This window comes from Apiotrichum porosum (genome assembly GCF_003942205.1).
Source record: "Apiotrichum porosum strain DSM 27194 chromosome Unknown scaffold_1, whole genome shotgun sequence".
In the NCBI taxonomy this organism is placed as follows: Eukaryota; Fungi; Basidiomycota; class Tremellomycetes; order Trichosporonales; family Trichosporonaceae; genus Apiotrichum; species Apiotrichum porosum.
This window is the reverse complement of record NW_021167108.1, coordinates 2,900,101-2,914,839: the sequence shown is the minus strand read 5'-3', so window position 1 is coordinate 2,914,839 and position 14,739 is coordinate 2,900,101. Positions and strand designations below refer to the sequence as shown.

At 60.3% G+C, this 14,739-nt stretch overlaps 5 protein-coding genes across 5 annotated transcripts; 3 read left to right on the top strand and 2 right to left on the bottom strand.

Annotated features, from left to right (window-relative positions):
- Positions 1 to 36: 36 nt before the first annotated feature.
- OTU1_1 (ubiquitin-specific protease otu1) lies at positions 37 to 1,042 on the bottom strand (the record flags this gene model as incomplete). The annotated part of the gene is made up of 6 exons (XM_028616864.1): positions 37 to 118; positions 165 to 248; positions 293 to 347; positions 396 to 776; positions 838 to 958; positions 1,034 to 1,042. The coding sequence occupies 6 exons, from the start codon at positions 1,040 to 1,042 to the stop codon at positions 37 to 39; spliced, it is 732 nt and encodes a 243-aa protein (XP_028480721.1).
- A 2,838-nt stretch (positions 1,043 to 3,880) lies between these two features.
- On the top strand, positions 3,881 to 6,218 carry EHS24_001057 (uncharacterized protein; the record flags this gene model as incomplete). The annotated part of the gene is made up of 6 exons (XM_028616863.1): positions 3,881 to 4,239; positions 4,905 to 5,088; positions 5,257 to 5,588; positions 5,660 to 5,733; positions 5,836 to 5,925; positions 6,007 to 6,218. The coding sequence occupies 6 exons, from the start codon at positions 3,881 to 3,883 to the stop codon at positions 6,216 to 6,218; spliced, it is 1,251 nt and encodes a 416-aa protein (XP_028480720.1).
- Positions 6,219 to 6,712: 494 nt separating this feature from the next.
- Positions 6,713 to 7,147, bottom strand: EHS24_001056 (uncharacterized protein; the record flags this gene model as incomplete). Its single annotated transcript, XM_028616862.1, has 1 exon — positions 6,713 to 7,147. One exon carries the CDS (start codon positions 7,145 to 7,147, stop codon positions 6,713 to 6,715), a length of 435 nt encoding a protein of 144 aa, XP_028480719.1.
- Positions 7,148 to 8,900: 1,753 nt separating this feature from the next.
- KAR2 (ATPase with role in protein import into the ER) lies at positions 8,901 to 11,244 on the top strand (the record flags this gene model as incomplete). The annotated part of the gene is made up of 3 exons (XM_028616861.1): positions 8,901 to 9,112; positions 9,267 to 9,655; positions 9,791 to 11,244. 3 exons carry the CDS (start codon positions 8,901 to 8,903, stop codon positions 11,242 to 11,244), a joined length of 2,055 nt encoding a protein of 684 aa, XP_028480718.1.
- Positions 11,245 to 11,914: 670 nt separating this feature from the next.
- On the top strand, positions 11,915 to 14,324 carry EHS24_001054 (uncharacterized protein; the record flags this gene model as incomplete). The annotated part of the gene is made up of 5 exons (XM_028616860.1): positions 11,915 to 12,347; positions 12,394 to 12,632; positions 12,674 to 12,869; positions 12,938 to 13,890; positions 13,935 to 14,324. 5 exons carry the CDS (start codon positions 11,915 to 11,917, stop codon positions 14,322 to 14,324), a joined length of 2,211 nt encoding a protein of 736 aa, XP_028480717.1.
- Between the last annotated feature and the right edge of the window lie 415 nt (positions 14,325 to 14,739).

The following is a 14,739-nucleotide window of genomic DNA, read 5'->3' as shown; positions in this document are numbered from 1 at the left end:
GCACCTGCATGTTAGCTAAGTGCAGATGACTTCAGCTCACCTGTTGGCATAGTTGCCCTCGCCAAACTTGTCGACGCGACCGGTCTTGACGTCAAATGACGCAATTTCCGTCTTGAAGCTGTTTCGGGGGTCAGCAACTACCTTTTGCGTGCATGTTGCCTCACTGCTCTGCAAAGACGGCTAGCTCGATGGCACCACCCCAGGTATCCTTGTCCTGGATCTTGGCAATGTACTCGTCGCGCGGACGGCTGAAAAAGGGGTTAGATGTGGTCGAAGAACGGGTCCGACTCACCCTAGGATCACATCTGAGTAGTTGACCGCGTCGGCCTTGATAGCGTTGGCGACGACTGTGTAGGGGGTGAGCACAGAGACAGATACAAATGGCCTAGCCTCACCTGTCCTAAGCTTCTGGGCAGCTGAGATGCCTCCTTCAAACACCACGCCGATGGCAGAGAAGAGACACGAATTGTCGTCGGGAACGACGCGGAGCTGGAGATGTCCGGCATCGCCGGGCATCTTGATGGTCTCTTTGGGCTCGACGGGAATGTCGCCCTCGGCCAAGGGCGACTCGACCACTGCTTCTGGGGCACCTCTGTCGCGCGGCGGCAACGGCGCCGAGAGCTGTTCATCGAGTTCCTTGACGGATGGACGGCGGCGCCGCAACGGTGACTTGGGTGGCAAGGCCGTGACGATGAGCTGCTCGCCCTTTGTTATCGGGATCGATGCCAGTCGACCGGCCGTGTCGGGGAGCTTTTTTGGCGGATACCCATAGCTGACTGAGACACCAAGCGTTAGCCCAAACATACACGTGTTACATGGACACCCAGGTTTACACACTTTCTTGTTGGCTGGGTGGGATTTCAGTGTGCGAGAAGATGACAGTCTTGAGATCCGCAATGCCAGTGGTGTCTGGATCGACAGATATCGTGGTCACACCGCGGGGATGTCTTAGGCGGACCTGTTGAATTGGGTGTCAGCAAAGGTGGGCTGGTTGGCTGTGCAATTCAGACACCTCAATGCCATGTGTCCTTACCGGGATCATGATGGGGGGGGGGGGGGGGTGTAATCGTGTGACTCTTGTGAGTTGTGTGGGCCGTTGTTGTGACAAAGGGAACGACGGGGGGAGCGGAGCGATGACGATGACGGCCGCGAGGACAGCCTGGGATGTCTGCCCCCGTCGTCATATCCGTGTATCGAGGGGCTCCTCACCACCCATTTACGTATAATGTCCGTCGGGGGTTGTGGGCGCGTGATTGATTCAAACACGTACTGCGACAGCTGGCAGCGTCATGCAAAGACCCTTAGGCATTGCTTGCATTGCTTGCATTGATCATTGATGAGAATGCCCTTTCGATTGGCCCGCAGAATAACGTACGAAAACGGTCACGCGCGCAGGGAGGAGGAGGGAGGAAGGGAGGAAGGACGACCGGGGGGGAAAAGGTTGTGCTTGCCAGTCGGCGAAGGGTATAACGCAGATTGCTGGCAGGCGGGAGCGAGCCACCTTTTGCTGGAACGGCGCAGTCATGCCTGCCGCCATGCACTGCCTGGGACATGTGGGAGGAGACCCCATCGCAGCCCACGTCGCCTCAGGCGCCACTCATCGGGGAAAGGGGGAGAGGGGGGGTCATGCTTCCTAGCACGGCGCTTGCCGCAGAGACCCGTACAAAGGGGAACGACCAGGGTGGTGTGCGGCGCTGTTTGGCTGAGAGGGAGCGAGCGCGATGTTTTGGCTTTTTTCTATTTTTTTTTGGCGTGTGCGTGTCTGTGTCGGCCGGCAATGTTCTCTCTCCCTGAAACCTTGGGTTTGGTCTCGGCTGATTGGGGATTACAGATATGTTTAATCGGCTAGCGATTACAGATATGGAGACCGTACCACTTGGGAATACAAATTCTACAACCTGTCATTCGTCACCGCTCGGAACAGAGCGAGAGAGAGAGAGAGGAGACCCTCTGGCCCTCTGGCTTGGCCCTCCCGATTAAACCGGGGTGGTGCAACACCCGAAGCGCACAAGCGGTACAGCGGTACACCACGGATGTGCCAGCCCAGCAGCCAGCTTTGCTTTGCTGCGCGTGCCCGCCCGTGCGAGAGGAATCGTGGCTTTGGCAGCCTGACCCACCCGCTGTCACCTGAAAAAGCCGGTGAGAGCCTTGTTGAGGCATTTTCGGTGCATGGACCCGAAAGACGGTCCGGCTTCTTGTCTCTATAGATCCACGGACGGCGAGTGAGAGTGAAAAGCTGGGGGATACTGCGTTTGCTCGCGGGTACCCGTCCCGGCCGGAGAGAGGAACAGTTCGGGATTCTCGGGTGCTGCTGCTTGGGAGAAAGTGTGGTGTCATTATGAAGTGATCTGTGAAGCAGATGAAAGAGTGGGCGATTGGCTGACGACCGTCTGTGCACCAAACAACCCACAATGCACAAGGCCTCCTTTTGCGTGTCGATGGGCTTGTGTTCCTCTCCCCTGTGCGCAATGTGTCTGTGGGGGGGGGTTCCCTAAGTGCCCAGGTGTCAGAAAGACCCCGACAGGCGTGTACAGTAAGCAATGATGCCTCGATGTCAGCGACGTTACCACATCGTTGGCAGAGCGTGTCGCGTGCGATAGATGCGTTTTGCCGGTTTGCCTGTTGCCCGTGTTCCTGGATGCTTTTGGACGCTGGGGTTTGCTAACTGGGGGAAACGCAGAGAGTCAGGGAGATGTGGTGAGGTTAGTTTCAGGCATGCTGCATGCCACTGCATACCACAGAGCTGCTGCTTGTTGTCGTCCGTCGTGGTCGTACTCTCCGGATCTGTGGTACTGTCCCCTTTGGTTTGCTAGCGCTGGCAAAATGCTCCTTCCTTTGGCCTTTGGTGTTGGCTGGCTTTTGATCTCTCTCTCGCTCTTCTCTCTGATCTCTGTGGCGCCATTCTCTCCGTCTTGTGCGCTCTCTCTTCCGCGCCGTCCACCCTTTGCCCGCCCCCTCTCCCCCTTGCCTCTCTTCGGCCCTTTGCTCACCCTGGGGGAGGCGCACGCGCACTCTGCCAGGTGTTTAGCTGTGTGTCTCTTCTCTCTCGTTGGTCGCCTGTGTGCGCGCTCTCTCTCCTCCCATCCATATCACCCCCACCCCAGCCCCAGTGTCACCATCATTCCATCATCCCCATCCTTGTCCGACAACGACAACCGACACACATACAGTACACACATACATACACACACATACACCACTCATCGCCATTGCACTGCCCATCATCATACACACCACGGCAGTCGATACATAGCAAGACGCGCCCCCCCCCCCCCCGATCTCACCGCATCTCGCGCTATAATTCAGCACGAGGAGCAGCCGCCGCCGCCATCCGGCCATCTGGGTTGCTCGTGACCCCCCCCGCCCGCCGTGCGCGCGCTCCCTTTCCTCCCCCCCCTCCACCCCCCACTCTCTCCTTCTCAAACCGACACCACCTGTTCCGACCGCGCTAAACGCTCCATGTTGCACTAGCGGCGTGTCATCTTCACCACCAGGTTTCTCATCTCTCCCCAAAGCGATAAGTCGCCTCTCAGCCCTGGCCGGGTGCGACTCCCGGCCAACACAGACACACGTCGAGTGCTGTACACCCCCGCAGCAGTCTTGAGCGCAAGTCATATCAACGCCCCGCCCTGTTTGTGTGTGCGTGTGTCATCCCATCGGTGCTTTCCCGCACACTGGTACACGCCGCTGCCGTCGCTGCTGCTGCCGTTGCCGCTGCTGCTGTTGCTACTGCTGCTACTGCTCCTCCTGCTCCTCCCATACATTGCCCGAGACAGTCACCTGTCAGGCGGCTACACGCGTCGTAGCTCGTCTTTGTAACCCCCCTCCCCCCCCGCCCCCTCCCCCTTCGCTCCCCACGCCGCCAGCACTGATACACGCCATGGTGATGTCCTTTGCTGGTATCCAGGCCACGACAAATCGCGACGGCTCAAGCGATCACCACCAGCACCACCAGCACCACCACCGCGCGTCACTCGGCGGCGGTGTGGGCAAAGCGTCGTTTGAATCAGACGTGTCATCGTCTTCGCCAGCCATGGTTGGCACCCCCGAGCTCCGAGACGTCAACTTTGGTACCATGGGCCCTCCCGAGCTGCCTGCCTCCCAGCCTACTTCGCCGCGCAATTCAACGTCGTCCAGCCAAGGCGCGCACGGCGACGCCCACGGCCGGCGGTCTGCGACGTCCCTGCGCAAGCGGGACGTGATACACAACAGCGGGAGCTGGCGAAAGAAGTATACCAGGTGCGTAATAGGTCGGGTCGGTCGAGTAGCGCTCCCTCCCCCCCCTCTATCCCTCCCCTCTCCCCCCTCCCCACACAGGCGGGGTAATATGTAAAAAAACGCCTCTAGCGCGAGGGAAGGCGCAGTCGGGGGGTTTGGTGGTGGTGTGGTTCGTGATGGGTGGCCAGGACACACACGCACCATCTTTTGGAATCCCAGGATCACTTTCGCCCGTACACAGGGGCCAAAACGACGCCTCGTCGTCGCCGTGTCCTGCCATGTCCTGCATGTTCCTGCATGCTCCTGGTCCTCGTTGGGGGGGCATGCTTTGTCGTGCCGTGCACATGCCGTGCGCTCTCTGCCTCCCCCCTCCACCCCCCTTCTCTCTCGTTCCATCCACATGCTTGCTGTCTGGCATCTCCTGCCTGACGTCACACATGTACACGACCCTGCCACTCGCCTCTCTCTCTGTTGGCCCAAAACCACACTACCTAAACCAACCACCCCCAACCACCCCCAACACCCCTCTTTTGGCCTCCTGCTCCTTTGCTCCTCTTTTGCTGACACGGCCAATTCCCTCTCTCCCTCTCTCTCCCACCACTCCTTTCCATGCTTCTTCCAACTATTCGCCACCACCCGTAAAACCAAATGGGCTCGTTGCTGCTTTGTCATTCCCGACACCTCAGCCTCGTCGGGTCGTCCAGCAACGAGAGCCCGCCACCCAGCCTAGACCACTCGTCGCCCGACCATTCCAGCTACGACACCGCCCACTCACTGTCCGAGTCGGGCCACCCACTGTCCCAACACGACGCTCGTGCCGCCGTCTCCAGCACCACAGGCTGCTACATTTCAGCTCCACTCTCGCCTCCGGTAGGCTATCCCATCCCACAACCATCCCAGAACCTGCATCAGCCTCGAGAGGCCGACCCGAACCCTTCGCCTCCTCCCCCTAATCACTACACTTCCCATTCCCATTCCCATTCCTCCCACCACCCACTCCATTCTTCTTCTCATCACCCCGAACAACCCGTTCACCAGCCTCCCGCACCGACAGACGACTACATGCGGTCCTCTGTCATTTCGTCGTCATCGTCAGGATCATCTGAGCGGCCCACCTCTGTCAAGAGCGTGGGTCCACCCGCACCTCGTTGGGCACAGCCACCCGCAGCTGCAGCTGGGACGTCATCTGCGCGTGCCTCTTCATTCGACTCGGGCCTCAGTCGCCCAGACATGGACACCAAGCACAACCCGGAGCAGATGCAGGGCCCTGCTGGCGAGTGGGTTGAAGTTCTCAAGGGCGAGCAGGGCCGAATCGCTGTCAAGAGCACCCCAGAGCACTACGAAGTGATGGTGTGGCTGCCTGGCTTTTCGTGAGTGTCACGTCACCACCGGCGGCCACCAACGTAGCCGGGACGCATCGTTGCTGACGACCTCGCGCCAGCATCAACGACATTACCATTGTGACCCGTCGACACCAAGTACTACACATTGTGGCAGACCAGTGGGAGGAGAATGGTAAGTTTCATCGCCAGGAGCAGGAGGAGCAGGAGCACGAGGAGCAAGACGAGCAGGGGGCACGCAAGGGGGTGAGCAGAGAAGGGGCTGACCCAGTTGCAGATCATGCCCAGTGGGAAATCAAGCTGGGCGAGGACGCAATCATGTCCAACGTCCGCGCTTCCTTTACGGGACAAGAACTGAAGATCACTGGTGAGAATCACAGAGAACCTTTGCGGATCCCAAAGGTCCCCCCTCTCTCCCTCTAGTTTCGGGGCTGACACTGCTCCACAGTGCAGCGCAATGTGCGTCTGACGTCGAACCAGTCGGTGCGCTCCAACGTCACGATGCGCACTGCGTCATCGCGCGCCGCCCCAAGCATGGCAGCGACCATGGGCCACGCCCACGAGCGCAGCTACAGCTCGCCAGCCACCACATGGGGAGACCAAGAGCGTTCCGAACTGGAAGCCCGTATGACTCGCGGCATGCCGGAAATGGGCCTCTAGGCGGTCTCTGCATCGTCGTCGTCCCCCTCATTCGCTTGATCACTCCCACCCCCCCCCCCCCCGCCCCTTACAACCTACAATACACAACTGCATAGATACCCTCTCCATCGGCCTTGCCATTCTTGCCGGAGCTGGTACCTCCCCACCCCCTCCCCCCTCCCCCACCCGCCTCTGTCCACGCGCGCGCCCTCTCCCTCTCCCTCTCTTTCCCCACCCCTCCCGTGCGCACACCTGCTGCACCCTCACGCGGTTCGAGGCAACTCGGCCGTCCTCATTGTAGCAACACAGACATGTGCACCATAGTTTTCGCAACCTCGTTTTTCCCGCCATCAGCATATTCGTAATATGGAAGAGGTTGCACGAAAACAGAGCCCAGGTGCAGGTGCAGGTGCAGGTGCGGGGGGAAGACGATCTGGTCTCGGATATTCTTATGCTGCAACTAATACAGGTATGCATGCTGCTCATCGTCATCGTCGTGCGTCCTCATGCGTCGTCTATCGCCTCTTGACGTCGGGAATCTCGACGAGGTCGCGGGCCGTGGCGGCCACGCCCGAGCTGAGCATGCCGACATACGGCATGAGGCTATAATGCAGCGTCACGTTTGCCTCGTGAACGTCTTGGAACGATCCGCCCGGGTTACGCCAGGTATACACGCTCTTTGCGTCGTCGATGCGGATCCGGGGCCGGGTGGTGCGCGGCGCGCCGTTGGGCACGCCGACGGCGCGGAAGTCGTTCACTTGCCCGCGCATAATGATGCGGTCCCACAGCACGACCTCGTGCGCCTCGTGGGTCGCCTCGTCGGTGTACTCGGCGGTCAGGTACAGGAAGAGCTGCTTGGTGTTGTACGAGGTCAGGAGCGGGGTGAGGTCCGTCTTGACGTCGAAGCGCAGGCGGGCAATGTCCTCGTCGCGCGCCTTCCAGCGCTGCATGCGGCCTCGCTGGCTAGGGGGGGGGGGGGGGGGGGGGATGTGAGCTGGACAGTGGGGTGGGGGGTTCCTAACCACTTTAACTCACACAATCAAGTCGTGAACGTTCACGACGCCGACGTCGACGGCCGGCTGGGTGTAGAATGACGACAGGGACACGAGCGCGAGCAGGACCATGACGAACGTCGTCGAGATCGAGCCGAGGTGGTTGAGACGCTGGAGCGTGCTGTACATCCTGGGCAACGGGGGTTGGGCGCCGGGTGCCGGGTCCTGAGCCAAGGTGTCACTATGGGTGGAGAGGGTTGGAGAGGCAAGGTGTGTCGACCGCGAGCAACAGGTCAACAGTGCTGTGGCCGGGGCGTCGACGCGGAAGGAAACAATGGTTACGTAAGCTGAAACTGACAGCAACTTGTCACCCCCAGGGGTTATCCATGGCCGTCAAGGACGCGTTCTGGCACCAGGCTGTCATTGAACATGCTAACAAGCTGCTCTTGACAATGTCACTGATGCCACTGAACATGCTGGAGGGGAGTGGAAACGGGGCTCCCCACATATCCGTAATGGGCGCGAGGGCGTCGACTGCCCACTTGCCACTTGGCCACTGCCACTGACTGTGCTTGCAATACACACCGCGGGCCGTGTGACGATGCCGGCGTGCCGAGGGTTCACTGTGCACTGTGCCATGCGATGCACACGATTCCTGCACACGCGTACACCCTACAGCTGTGTCGGATCGGGGGTTTTGCCAACACGTCCAACGCAACCGCAGCGAGCGCAGCACCCACCCCGTGCCGTGCGCTGGGGCGGTGTTGATGAAGGCACCACACACGAAACCGATCTGGTGACAACGACCATGAGATCCCAAAGATCGAGGAATCGAGCAAGTCGGGGAGTGAGCCGACCCCTTAGTACGTCAGCAAAGGGTTCTAACGCGCGTCCTCGATCTCGTTTCTGAACGGAACACCTGCTGCCACCCGGCCAGCGCGCTCATGTGCGTCCAGAGTACCAGAGTGGGGGAGAGAGCACGGGCGTGCGCGTGGCGGTCAGGGATGCCACCTGTCATACCGCCAGCAAAAAATGAGGCCCCGCAGAACCACGACTCTGTCTCTGTCTCTGCTGCTGCGAACAAGTAGAATGCGTCAGGTCTCCCTTTTTTTGCCACCCAACAGATGCGAATTTCTGCAAAATTGCCATAGCAGGTGCCTCCAGGCCTCCAAGTACAGCCGGCCAGTCGGTACTGATCAAGATCAAGGTTTTTTTTTGCGCCGAGCCATCCGAAATCTTTAACTGGCTATATCTGGCATATCTGGCAGCGGCTTTGGTTATCGTTTTGACAGACGTGGGTAAGGTATAGGTGGGTGGCGAATGTGGGTGTTCCACATCATCATATGCATATACGCGAGCTTACACGTCGTTAGCATCTCGCTGGCGCTCGACTCTTCTCTGGCCACGCCAGCAACGGACATGGCCGCCACTCTGGAGCATGCTGGTTAGCCGGGGGAATCAATGACGTGTAATATGTATCTCCTTCCAGAATACGCCACGACGGCCCGGTGTCATGATTGATGAGCGACGCGTCTGATTGTGTCTACGTGGAGCCTTCGACGTGGCGGCGGGCCAGGGAGTGAGGGGGAGAGGGTTTATACCCCGACCTCGATCCATCCCATCTTCTGCTTTCTTCTTCGTCATCAACCAACCCCCCTTTCCTCCCCCCCCTCACTCTCTTTTACCCTCCCCTTCTCGTGTACCATTCGAAATGGCGCACCCTCGCAGCGCTTACAGGCCGCGGCGCAGGTCGACGTCCAAGACGTCGTCCTTCCTTTCCAAGATTGCGTTCGCCGCCGTCGTCCTCATGGCTGTTCTCTGCTTCATGCCCGCCGCGTCCAACTCTGTCCGCGCCGAGGACGACAAGGAGTCGTACGGTACCGTCATTGGTATCGACCTCGGAACCACCTACTCTTGTGTTGCGTGAGTACAGCAAACGCAAAAGGCGGCTGGCCGCGTGATGTGAGCAGCAATGTTAAAAGTCGCGTCACCCCGACGCGACTTTTTGAACCACGTTGCTCCTGTCGCGCTGGCACCCGCTGTATCTCTTTCTTCGTGTGCTGACACCTTTCCCCAGTGTCCAGAAGGGCGGCAAGGTTGAGATCATCGCCAACTCGCTCGGAAACCGTATCACTCCTTCTTGGGTCGCCTTCACCGACGACGAGCGCCTGATCGGAGAGGCCGCCAAGAACCAGGCTCCCCAGAACCCCACCAACACCGTTTTCGACGCCAAGCGTCTGGTCGGCCGTCAGTACTCTGACCGCGACGTCCAGCGCGACCGCAAGCACTGGCCTTTCGAGATTGTCAACAAGGCCGGCAAGCCCATGGTCCAGGTCGAGTCCAAGGGTTCGACCAAGGACTTCTCCGCCGAGGAGATCTCCGCCATGGTTCTCACCAAGATGAAGGAGACCGCCGAGGCCTACCTTGGCCACAAGGTCACCCACGCCGTCGTCACTGTCCCCGCCTGTGAGTAACCGAGAATCGGCTGGTTTTCAGCTGCGGGGGGGCCTGAGTTTCAGACATCAGAACCCCTAGCAGAAGGCCCAAGCAGTGTCTTCTCCTTGCGTTTCCAAACGACCTTTGCTGACGTGTCACTCTTAGACTTCAACGATGCCCAGCGTGCCGCCACCCGCGACGCTGGTACCATTGCTGGCCTCAACATTCTCCGTATCGTCAACGAGCCCACCGCCGCCGCCATCGCCTACGGTCTTGACCGCTCGACCAAGTCCGAGTCGCAGATCATCGTCTACGACCTCGGAGGTGGTACTTTCGATGTCTCGCTCCTCTCGATCGAGGACGGCGTCTTTGAGGTTCTTGCCACCGCCGGTGACACCCACCTTGGTGGTGAGGACTTTGACAACCGTGTCATCGACTACCTCGTCAAGCAGTACAAGCGCAAGACCGACACCGACGTTACCTCGAACAAGCGCGCCATGGGCAAGCTCCGTCGCGAGGTCGAGAACGCCAAGCGCACCCTTTCGTCGCAGATGTCGGCCAAGATTGAGATCGAGTCCTTTGAGGGCGGCAACGACTTCTCCGAGACCCTCACCCGCTCCAAGTTTGAGGAGCTCAACATGGACCTCTTCCGCAAGACCATGAAGCCCGTTGAGCAGGTTCTCAAGGACGCTGGTGTCAAGAAGGAGGACATTGACGACGTCGTCCTTGTCGGTGGTTCTACCCGTATCCCCAAGGTTCAGCAGCTCCTCAAGGACTTCTTCAACGGCAAGGAGCCCTCCAAGGGCATCAACCCCGACGAGGCCGTCGCCTACGGTGCCGCTGTCCAGGGTGGTATTCTCTCTGGCGAGGAGGGCTCGTCGGGCGTTCTCCTCATCGACGTCTGCCCCCTTACCCTCGGCATTGAGACCACTGGCGGTGTCATGACCAAGCTCATCAGCCGCAACTCGGTTGTCCCCACCAAGAAGTCGCAGATCTTCTCGACTGCCGTCGACAACCAGCCCACCGTCCGCATCCAGGTCTACGAGGGCGAGCGTTCGATGACCAAGGACAACAACCACCTCGGAGAGTTTGACCTCACCAACATTCCCCCCGCGCCCCGCGGTGTTCCTCAGATCGAGGTCACCTTTGAGATTGACGCCAACGGTCTTCTCCGTGTTTCGGGCGTTGACAAGGGTACCGGCAAGACCGAGTCGATCACCATCACCAACGACCAGCGCCGCCTCACCCCCGAGGACATTGAGCGCATGGTCAAGGAGGCCGAGGAGTACGCCGACGAGGACGCCCTGATCAAGAAGCGCATCGAGTCCCAGAACCAGCTCCAGAACCTCGTCTACTCGCTCAAGTCCCAGCTCGCCGACCAGGAGGGCATGGGCGGCAAGCTCGACGAGGACGACAAGAAGACCATCCTCGAGGCCATCAAGGAGAAGTCGGACTGGCTCGACGACCACCCCGAGGCCGAGGCCGAGGACTACGAGGACCAGCTCGCCGAGCTCCAGGCCACTGTCGGCCCCATCACCTCCAAGCTCTACGGCTCGGGCGGTGGCGCCACCGGCTACGAGGACGACGGCGAGGGCTACTACGGCCACGACGAGCTCTAAGCAGCGACCGAGTCGTCCCTGTCTCTCAAACCCCCCCGAAAGGCGAAGCTCTTACAGTTTTCTAAGAGCCAGCAAGCCATTCTTCAGCAGCATTGCATTTTCATAGGAGCTGGAGAAGCTATTATGCAAAACAAATACACAGAGCAGGAAAGAAGCAGCAAGTGTCGGAGAATAAACACCAGAGCAGTCGTGATGTTTGTGTTCCGCGACACCCGAGACATGCCGGTACTGAATAATGTTTGTAGCGCGACGCTCATGTTTGCAATGATCTTCGCTTTACTCTGCCTGTACAAGACTGTTAAAGCAAAAACGACTCTATACCCTTGTCATGCATGCAACAAGAGTCCACCCAACGACACGCTGCACGCCGCCTGCTTTGTTTGGCCCCCAGGGCGACACCTGTGGATAAACACGCCGTGAACGCCACCGGACAACTGAGTGTGCTCTGTGAATTTGCTCCCGCCGTGTTGACCCCGCGCGCGCCGTACGCGCCTGCCCTTTGGTGTCCTGTGATGCCAGCCTCCCAACAAACCTCCATCCGTCAAAGAAACACACACTGTCATCCAACTCTCTCTCTCTCCCTCCGTCTCTCTCGCCCCCGCCGTCTCTTTGTGCGACCCTCTCCCCCCCTCCCCTCCTCTCGCACACACGCAGAGGTATCGGGCGGTCCATGTCGTCCATCGTCACCACGGCCCGCACCGACCTCGCCCCCCTCCACAACCCTCCTCCATACCGCCGCGGGCCTCTGCAGCCCGCAATGTCGCCGCGACTGGCACCGGCTCCAGATGCCTTGCCCGCGCCCACGGGCTTGAAGGACGACAAGCTCGGCGAGCCATCTAGATCCATGGCCACGTCGGCCTCGATGCGCAAGATTGACATGTTGAAGCGCAGCACAGCGGCAGGCCTGCCCCCAGCACCACCACCAGCGGCGGGGGCGAGCGCGAGCGCAAGTGCGACAGGCGGCGCAACAAGCGCAGCCGACGCGCGCGCCGTGCTGGCGCGCGTCAACGTCAATGTCTCTTCATCGCTGCACAAACGCGTCCTGGGGCGCGCGGGGCCCGTCGAGCGCAAAGATGATCCCGCGCCCAGCGGCGACGCCGGACGTGTTCGCGCCCGAACCATCAACAGCGCGCGCGTCTCCGGCGACAGCCACGGCCACGCCCGGGTCGCTCGGAAAGCGCGCGCGCGACTCGCCCTTGCCGCCCAGCGTCATCGCGAAGCGTCCCCGCGCAGACGTCACTGCCGCCGCGGCCAAGCACCACAAGGAGGAGCAGGAGCGGTGGCTGCAAAAGTGGCAAAAGGTCTTCCCGACCCTGGTGTTCCACTTTGAGATTGGTCTCGAGGACGGTTGCGGTCGTCTGGGTCCTCGCGTGTTGAAGATGGGAGCGGTGAGCCACATACACACACATACAATTGCTGATATTGCTAGCGTATCGACCAGTTCTTCTCGCAGCGCGTGTCCCACCTCATCGTCAAAGGCGGCACGTCGCCACAGAAACCCAAGGCCGTCTCCAAGGGCAGACACCCTGGGCGCGAGAGCGACAACCCTTTCCTCGACCACACGGGCACCACCGACCTTGTGCAGAAGGCCCAGAAGCTTGGTATCAAGGTCTGGACGGTGAAGAGTACGTTCTTGGAAGGGTTTTGCCGGCATAGAGACACGACACCCAAACACAAGCTGACGCGACTTCAGAACTTACGGACATGCTGAACAAGCTGGCGCCTGTTGACGCGACTGTCAAGGACTCGCTGTCCCACCTCCTCGCCGATGAGAAGCTGAACGGCACGCGTGAGCGAGACATGACTGCTCCTCGCGCCGACTATTACTATTTCAAGCCCGGTAACGGCTACCTGTTGGTCGAGGACGCGACCAAGCATTCTCGTCCCATCATGGTCAAGGAGTACCCGGCCAAGGAGCGCGAGTGGCCGGTTCTGCACGAGCAGTTCCTCCGCCTCACCACGTCGTCTCAGCTGCCCACGTCTGTGGCCAACTCGTCCAACCTCGTCAAGGACCTCCGTGCGCGTGCCATGGCCTTGTTTGTCGACAATGTTCCCTTCCGCAACGAACAGCCACCTGTCCCTACGCTCAAACGCTCCAACTCGCTGCGCGAGCTGCCCGTCACGCCCACGTTACCAGAGTCCCTCCCTTACCTCAAGGCCTCGGGTAACAGTGTCGTCATCACGTCCAACATTGCATCGACGTCGAATGCCAACGCGACTCCAGGCACCTTTGTCGGCGGCGTCCCGGCTCTTGGTACCGCCAGGGACCGTGCCATCATTCAGATGAGCAAGCGCGTCCAGGTGCTCAAGGGCAACGCTCGCCTGGCTGCCACTGTCTCGGCCAAGAAGCTCACCGATGCTGACCGCCGCGGAGTCGTGGACGAGACCCCTGCCCCTGGTCCCCACCGCCGCAGGTCGACAGGCATGGACGCCGCTCCAACTCCACCTGTCAAGGAGTTCCTCACGCAGGCCCAGGTCGTCGCCATGCTTCACCAGCTACACGCGCCGACCACCATGAGGAAGCCGACGTACGACGAGCGCGTCACCAACCGCCAGCACGTCGACTCGGGCTTCAAGCGCAAGGAGCAGGACACGGCGAGCGGGTACTGCGAAAACTGCCGCATTCGCTACACCAACCTGTCGGTGGTGAGTTACAACTCCCGGCCCGTAGACCTTACTGACTCTTCCAGCACGTCGCGTCCAAGAAGCACAGGCGGTTCGCTACCAACCCCAAGAACTTTGCCGACCTCGACGACATGCTCCAGTGCCTGCAGCGTCCTCCCAACCCGGCCATCTGCCACCCGACCAAAGTGTGCCGCCCCTGCTACCGCCGCCACGACAAGAACGCCCAGTGTGGACGGTGCATGGACGACCCGGCGCTGTACTCGTCCCCGCCGACCAGTCCTGCCGGCAGCACTGTGCCGCGCAGCGCGCGCAAGCCGCGTGTCCTGGGCGGCGCGTTCGACGATGGCGGGACCGAGGACGGCAGCAACTACAACGCGAGCGAGGACGGGTACCCCGGGCGCGACGACCCGCGATGGGACACCGACGACGACCTCTTCATCACCGATGACCGCTGAGGCAGCCGAAGAATGAAGATGAAGTCGAGGACACGACGAGGATGACGAGACGTGCACGACGTGACGAGCCGAGCCGAGGTGACAAGAACCCGAGTCGAGGCGACCAGAAGATTGGAAGAGAGAAGCGTGAAAGGAGACAGTACCAGAAGCCCACACCAGTAAACGGGCTTGATTCAGCCTTTGATCCCACGGGACGATTTCGTAGACAGCGCATAGCATTTGAGCGGCGCATGGTGGCACCCCGCATAGAAGAGACACCCCACACCCCACCTCCTGTTGATAGCAATTTTTGATTTTATGTATGGCATGCACAACAACGGGACAGGATGGCGTGTGGCGCAGCGCGCGCGCGTGTGTGGGACAAGGTTCATCGAACGAGCGAGGCGAGCCGAGTACTCTGGATTCGTGCAACCTG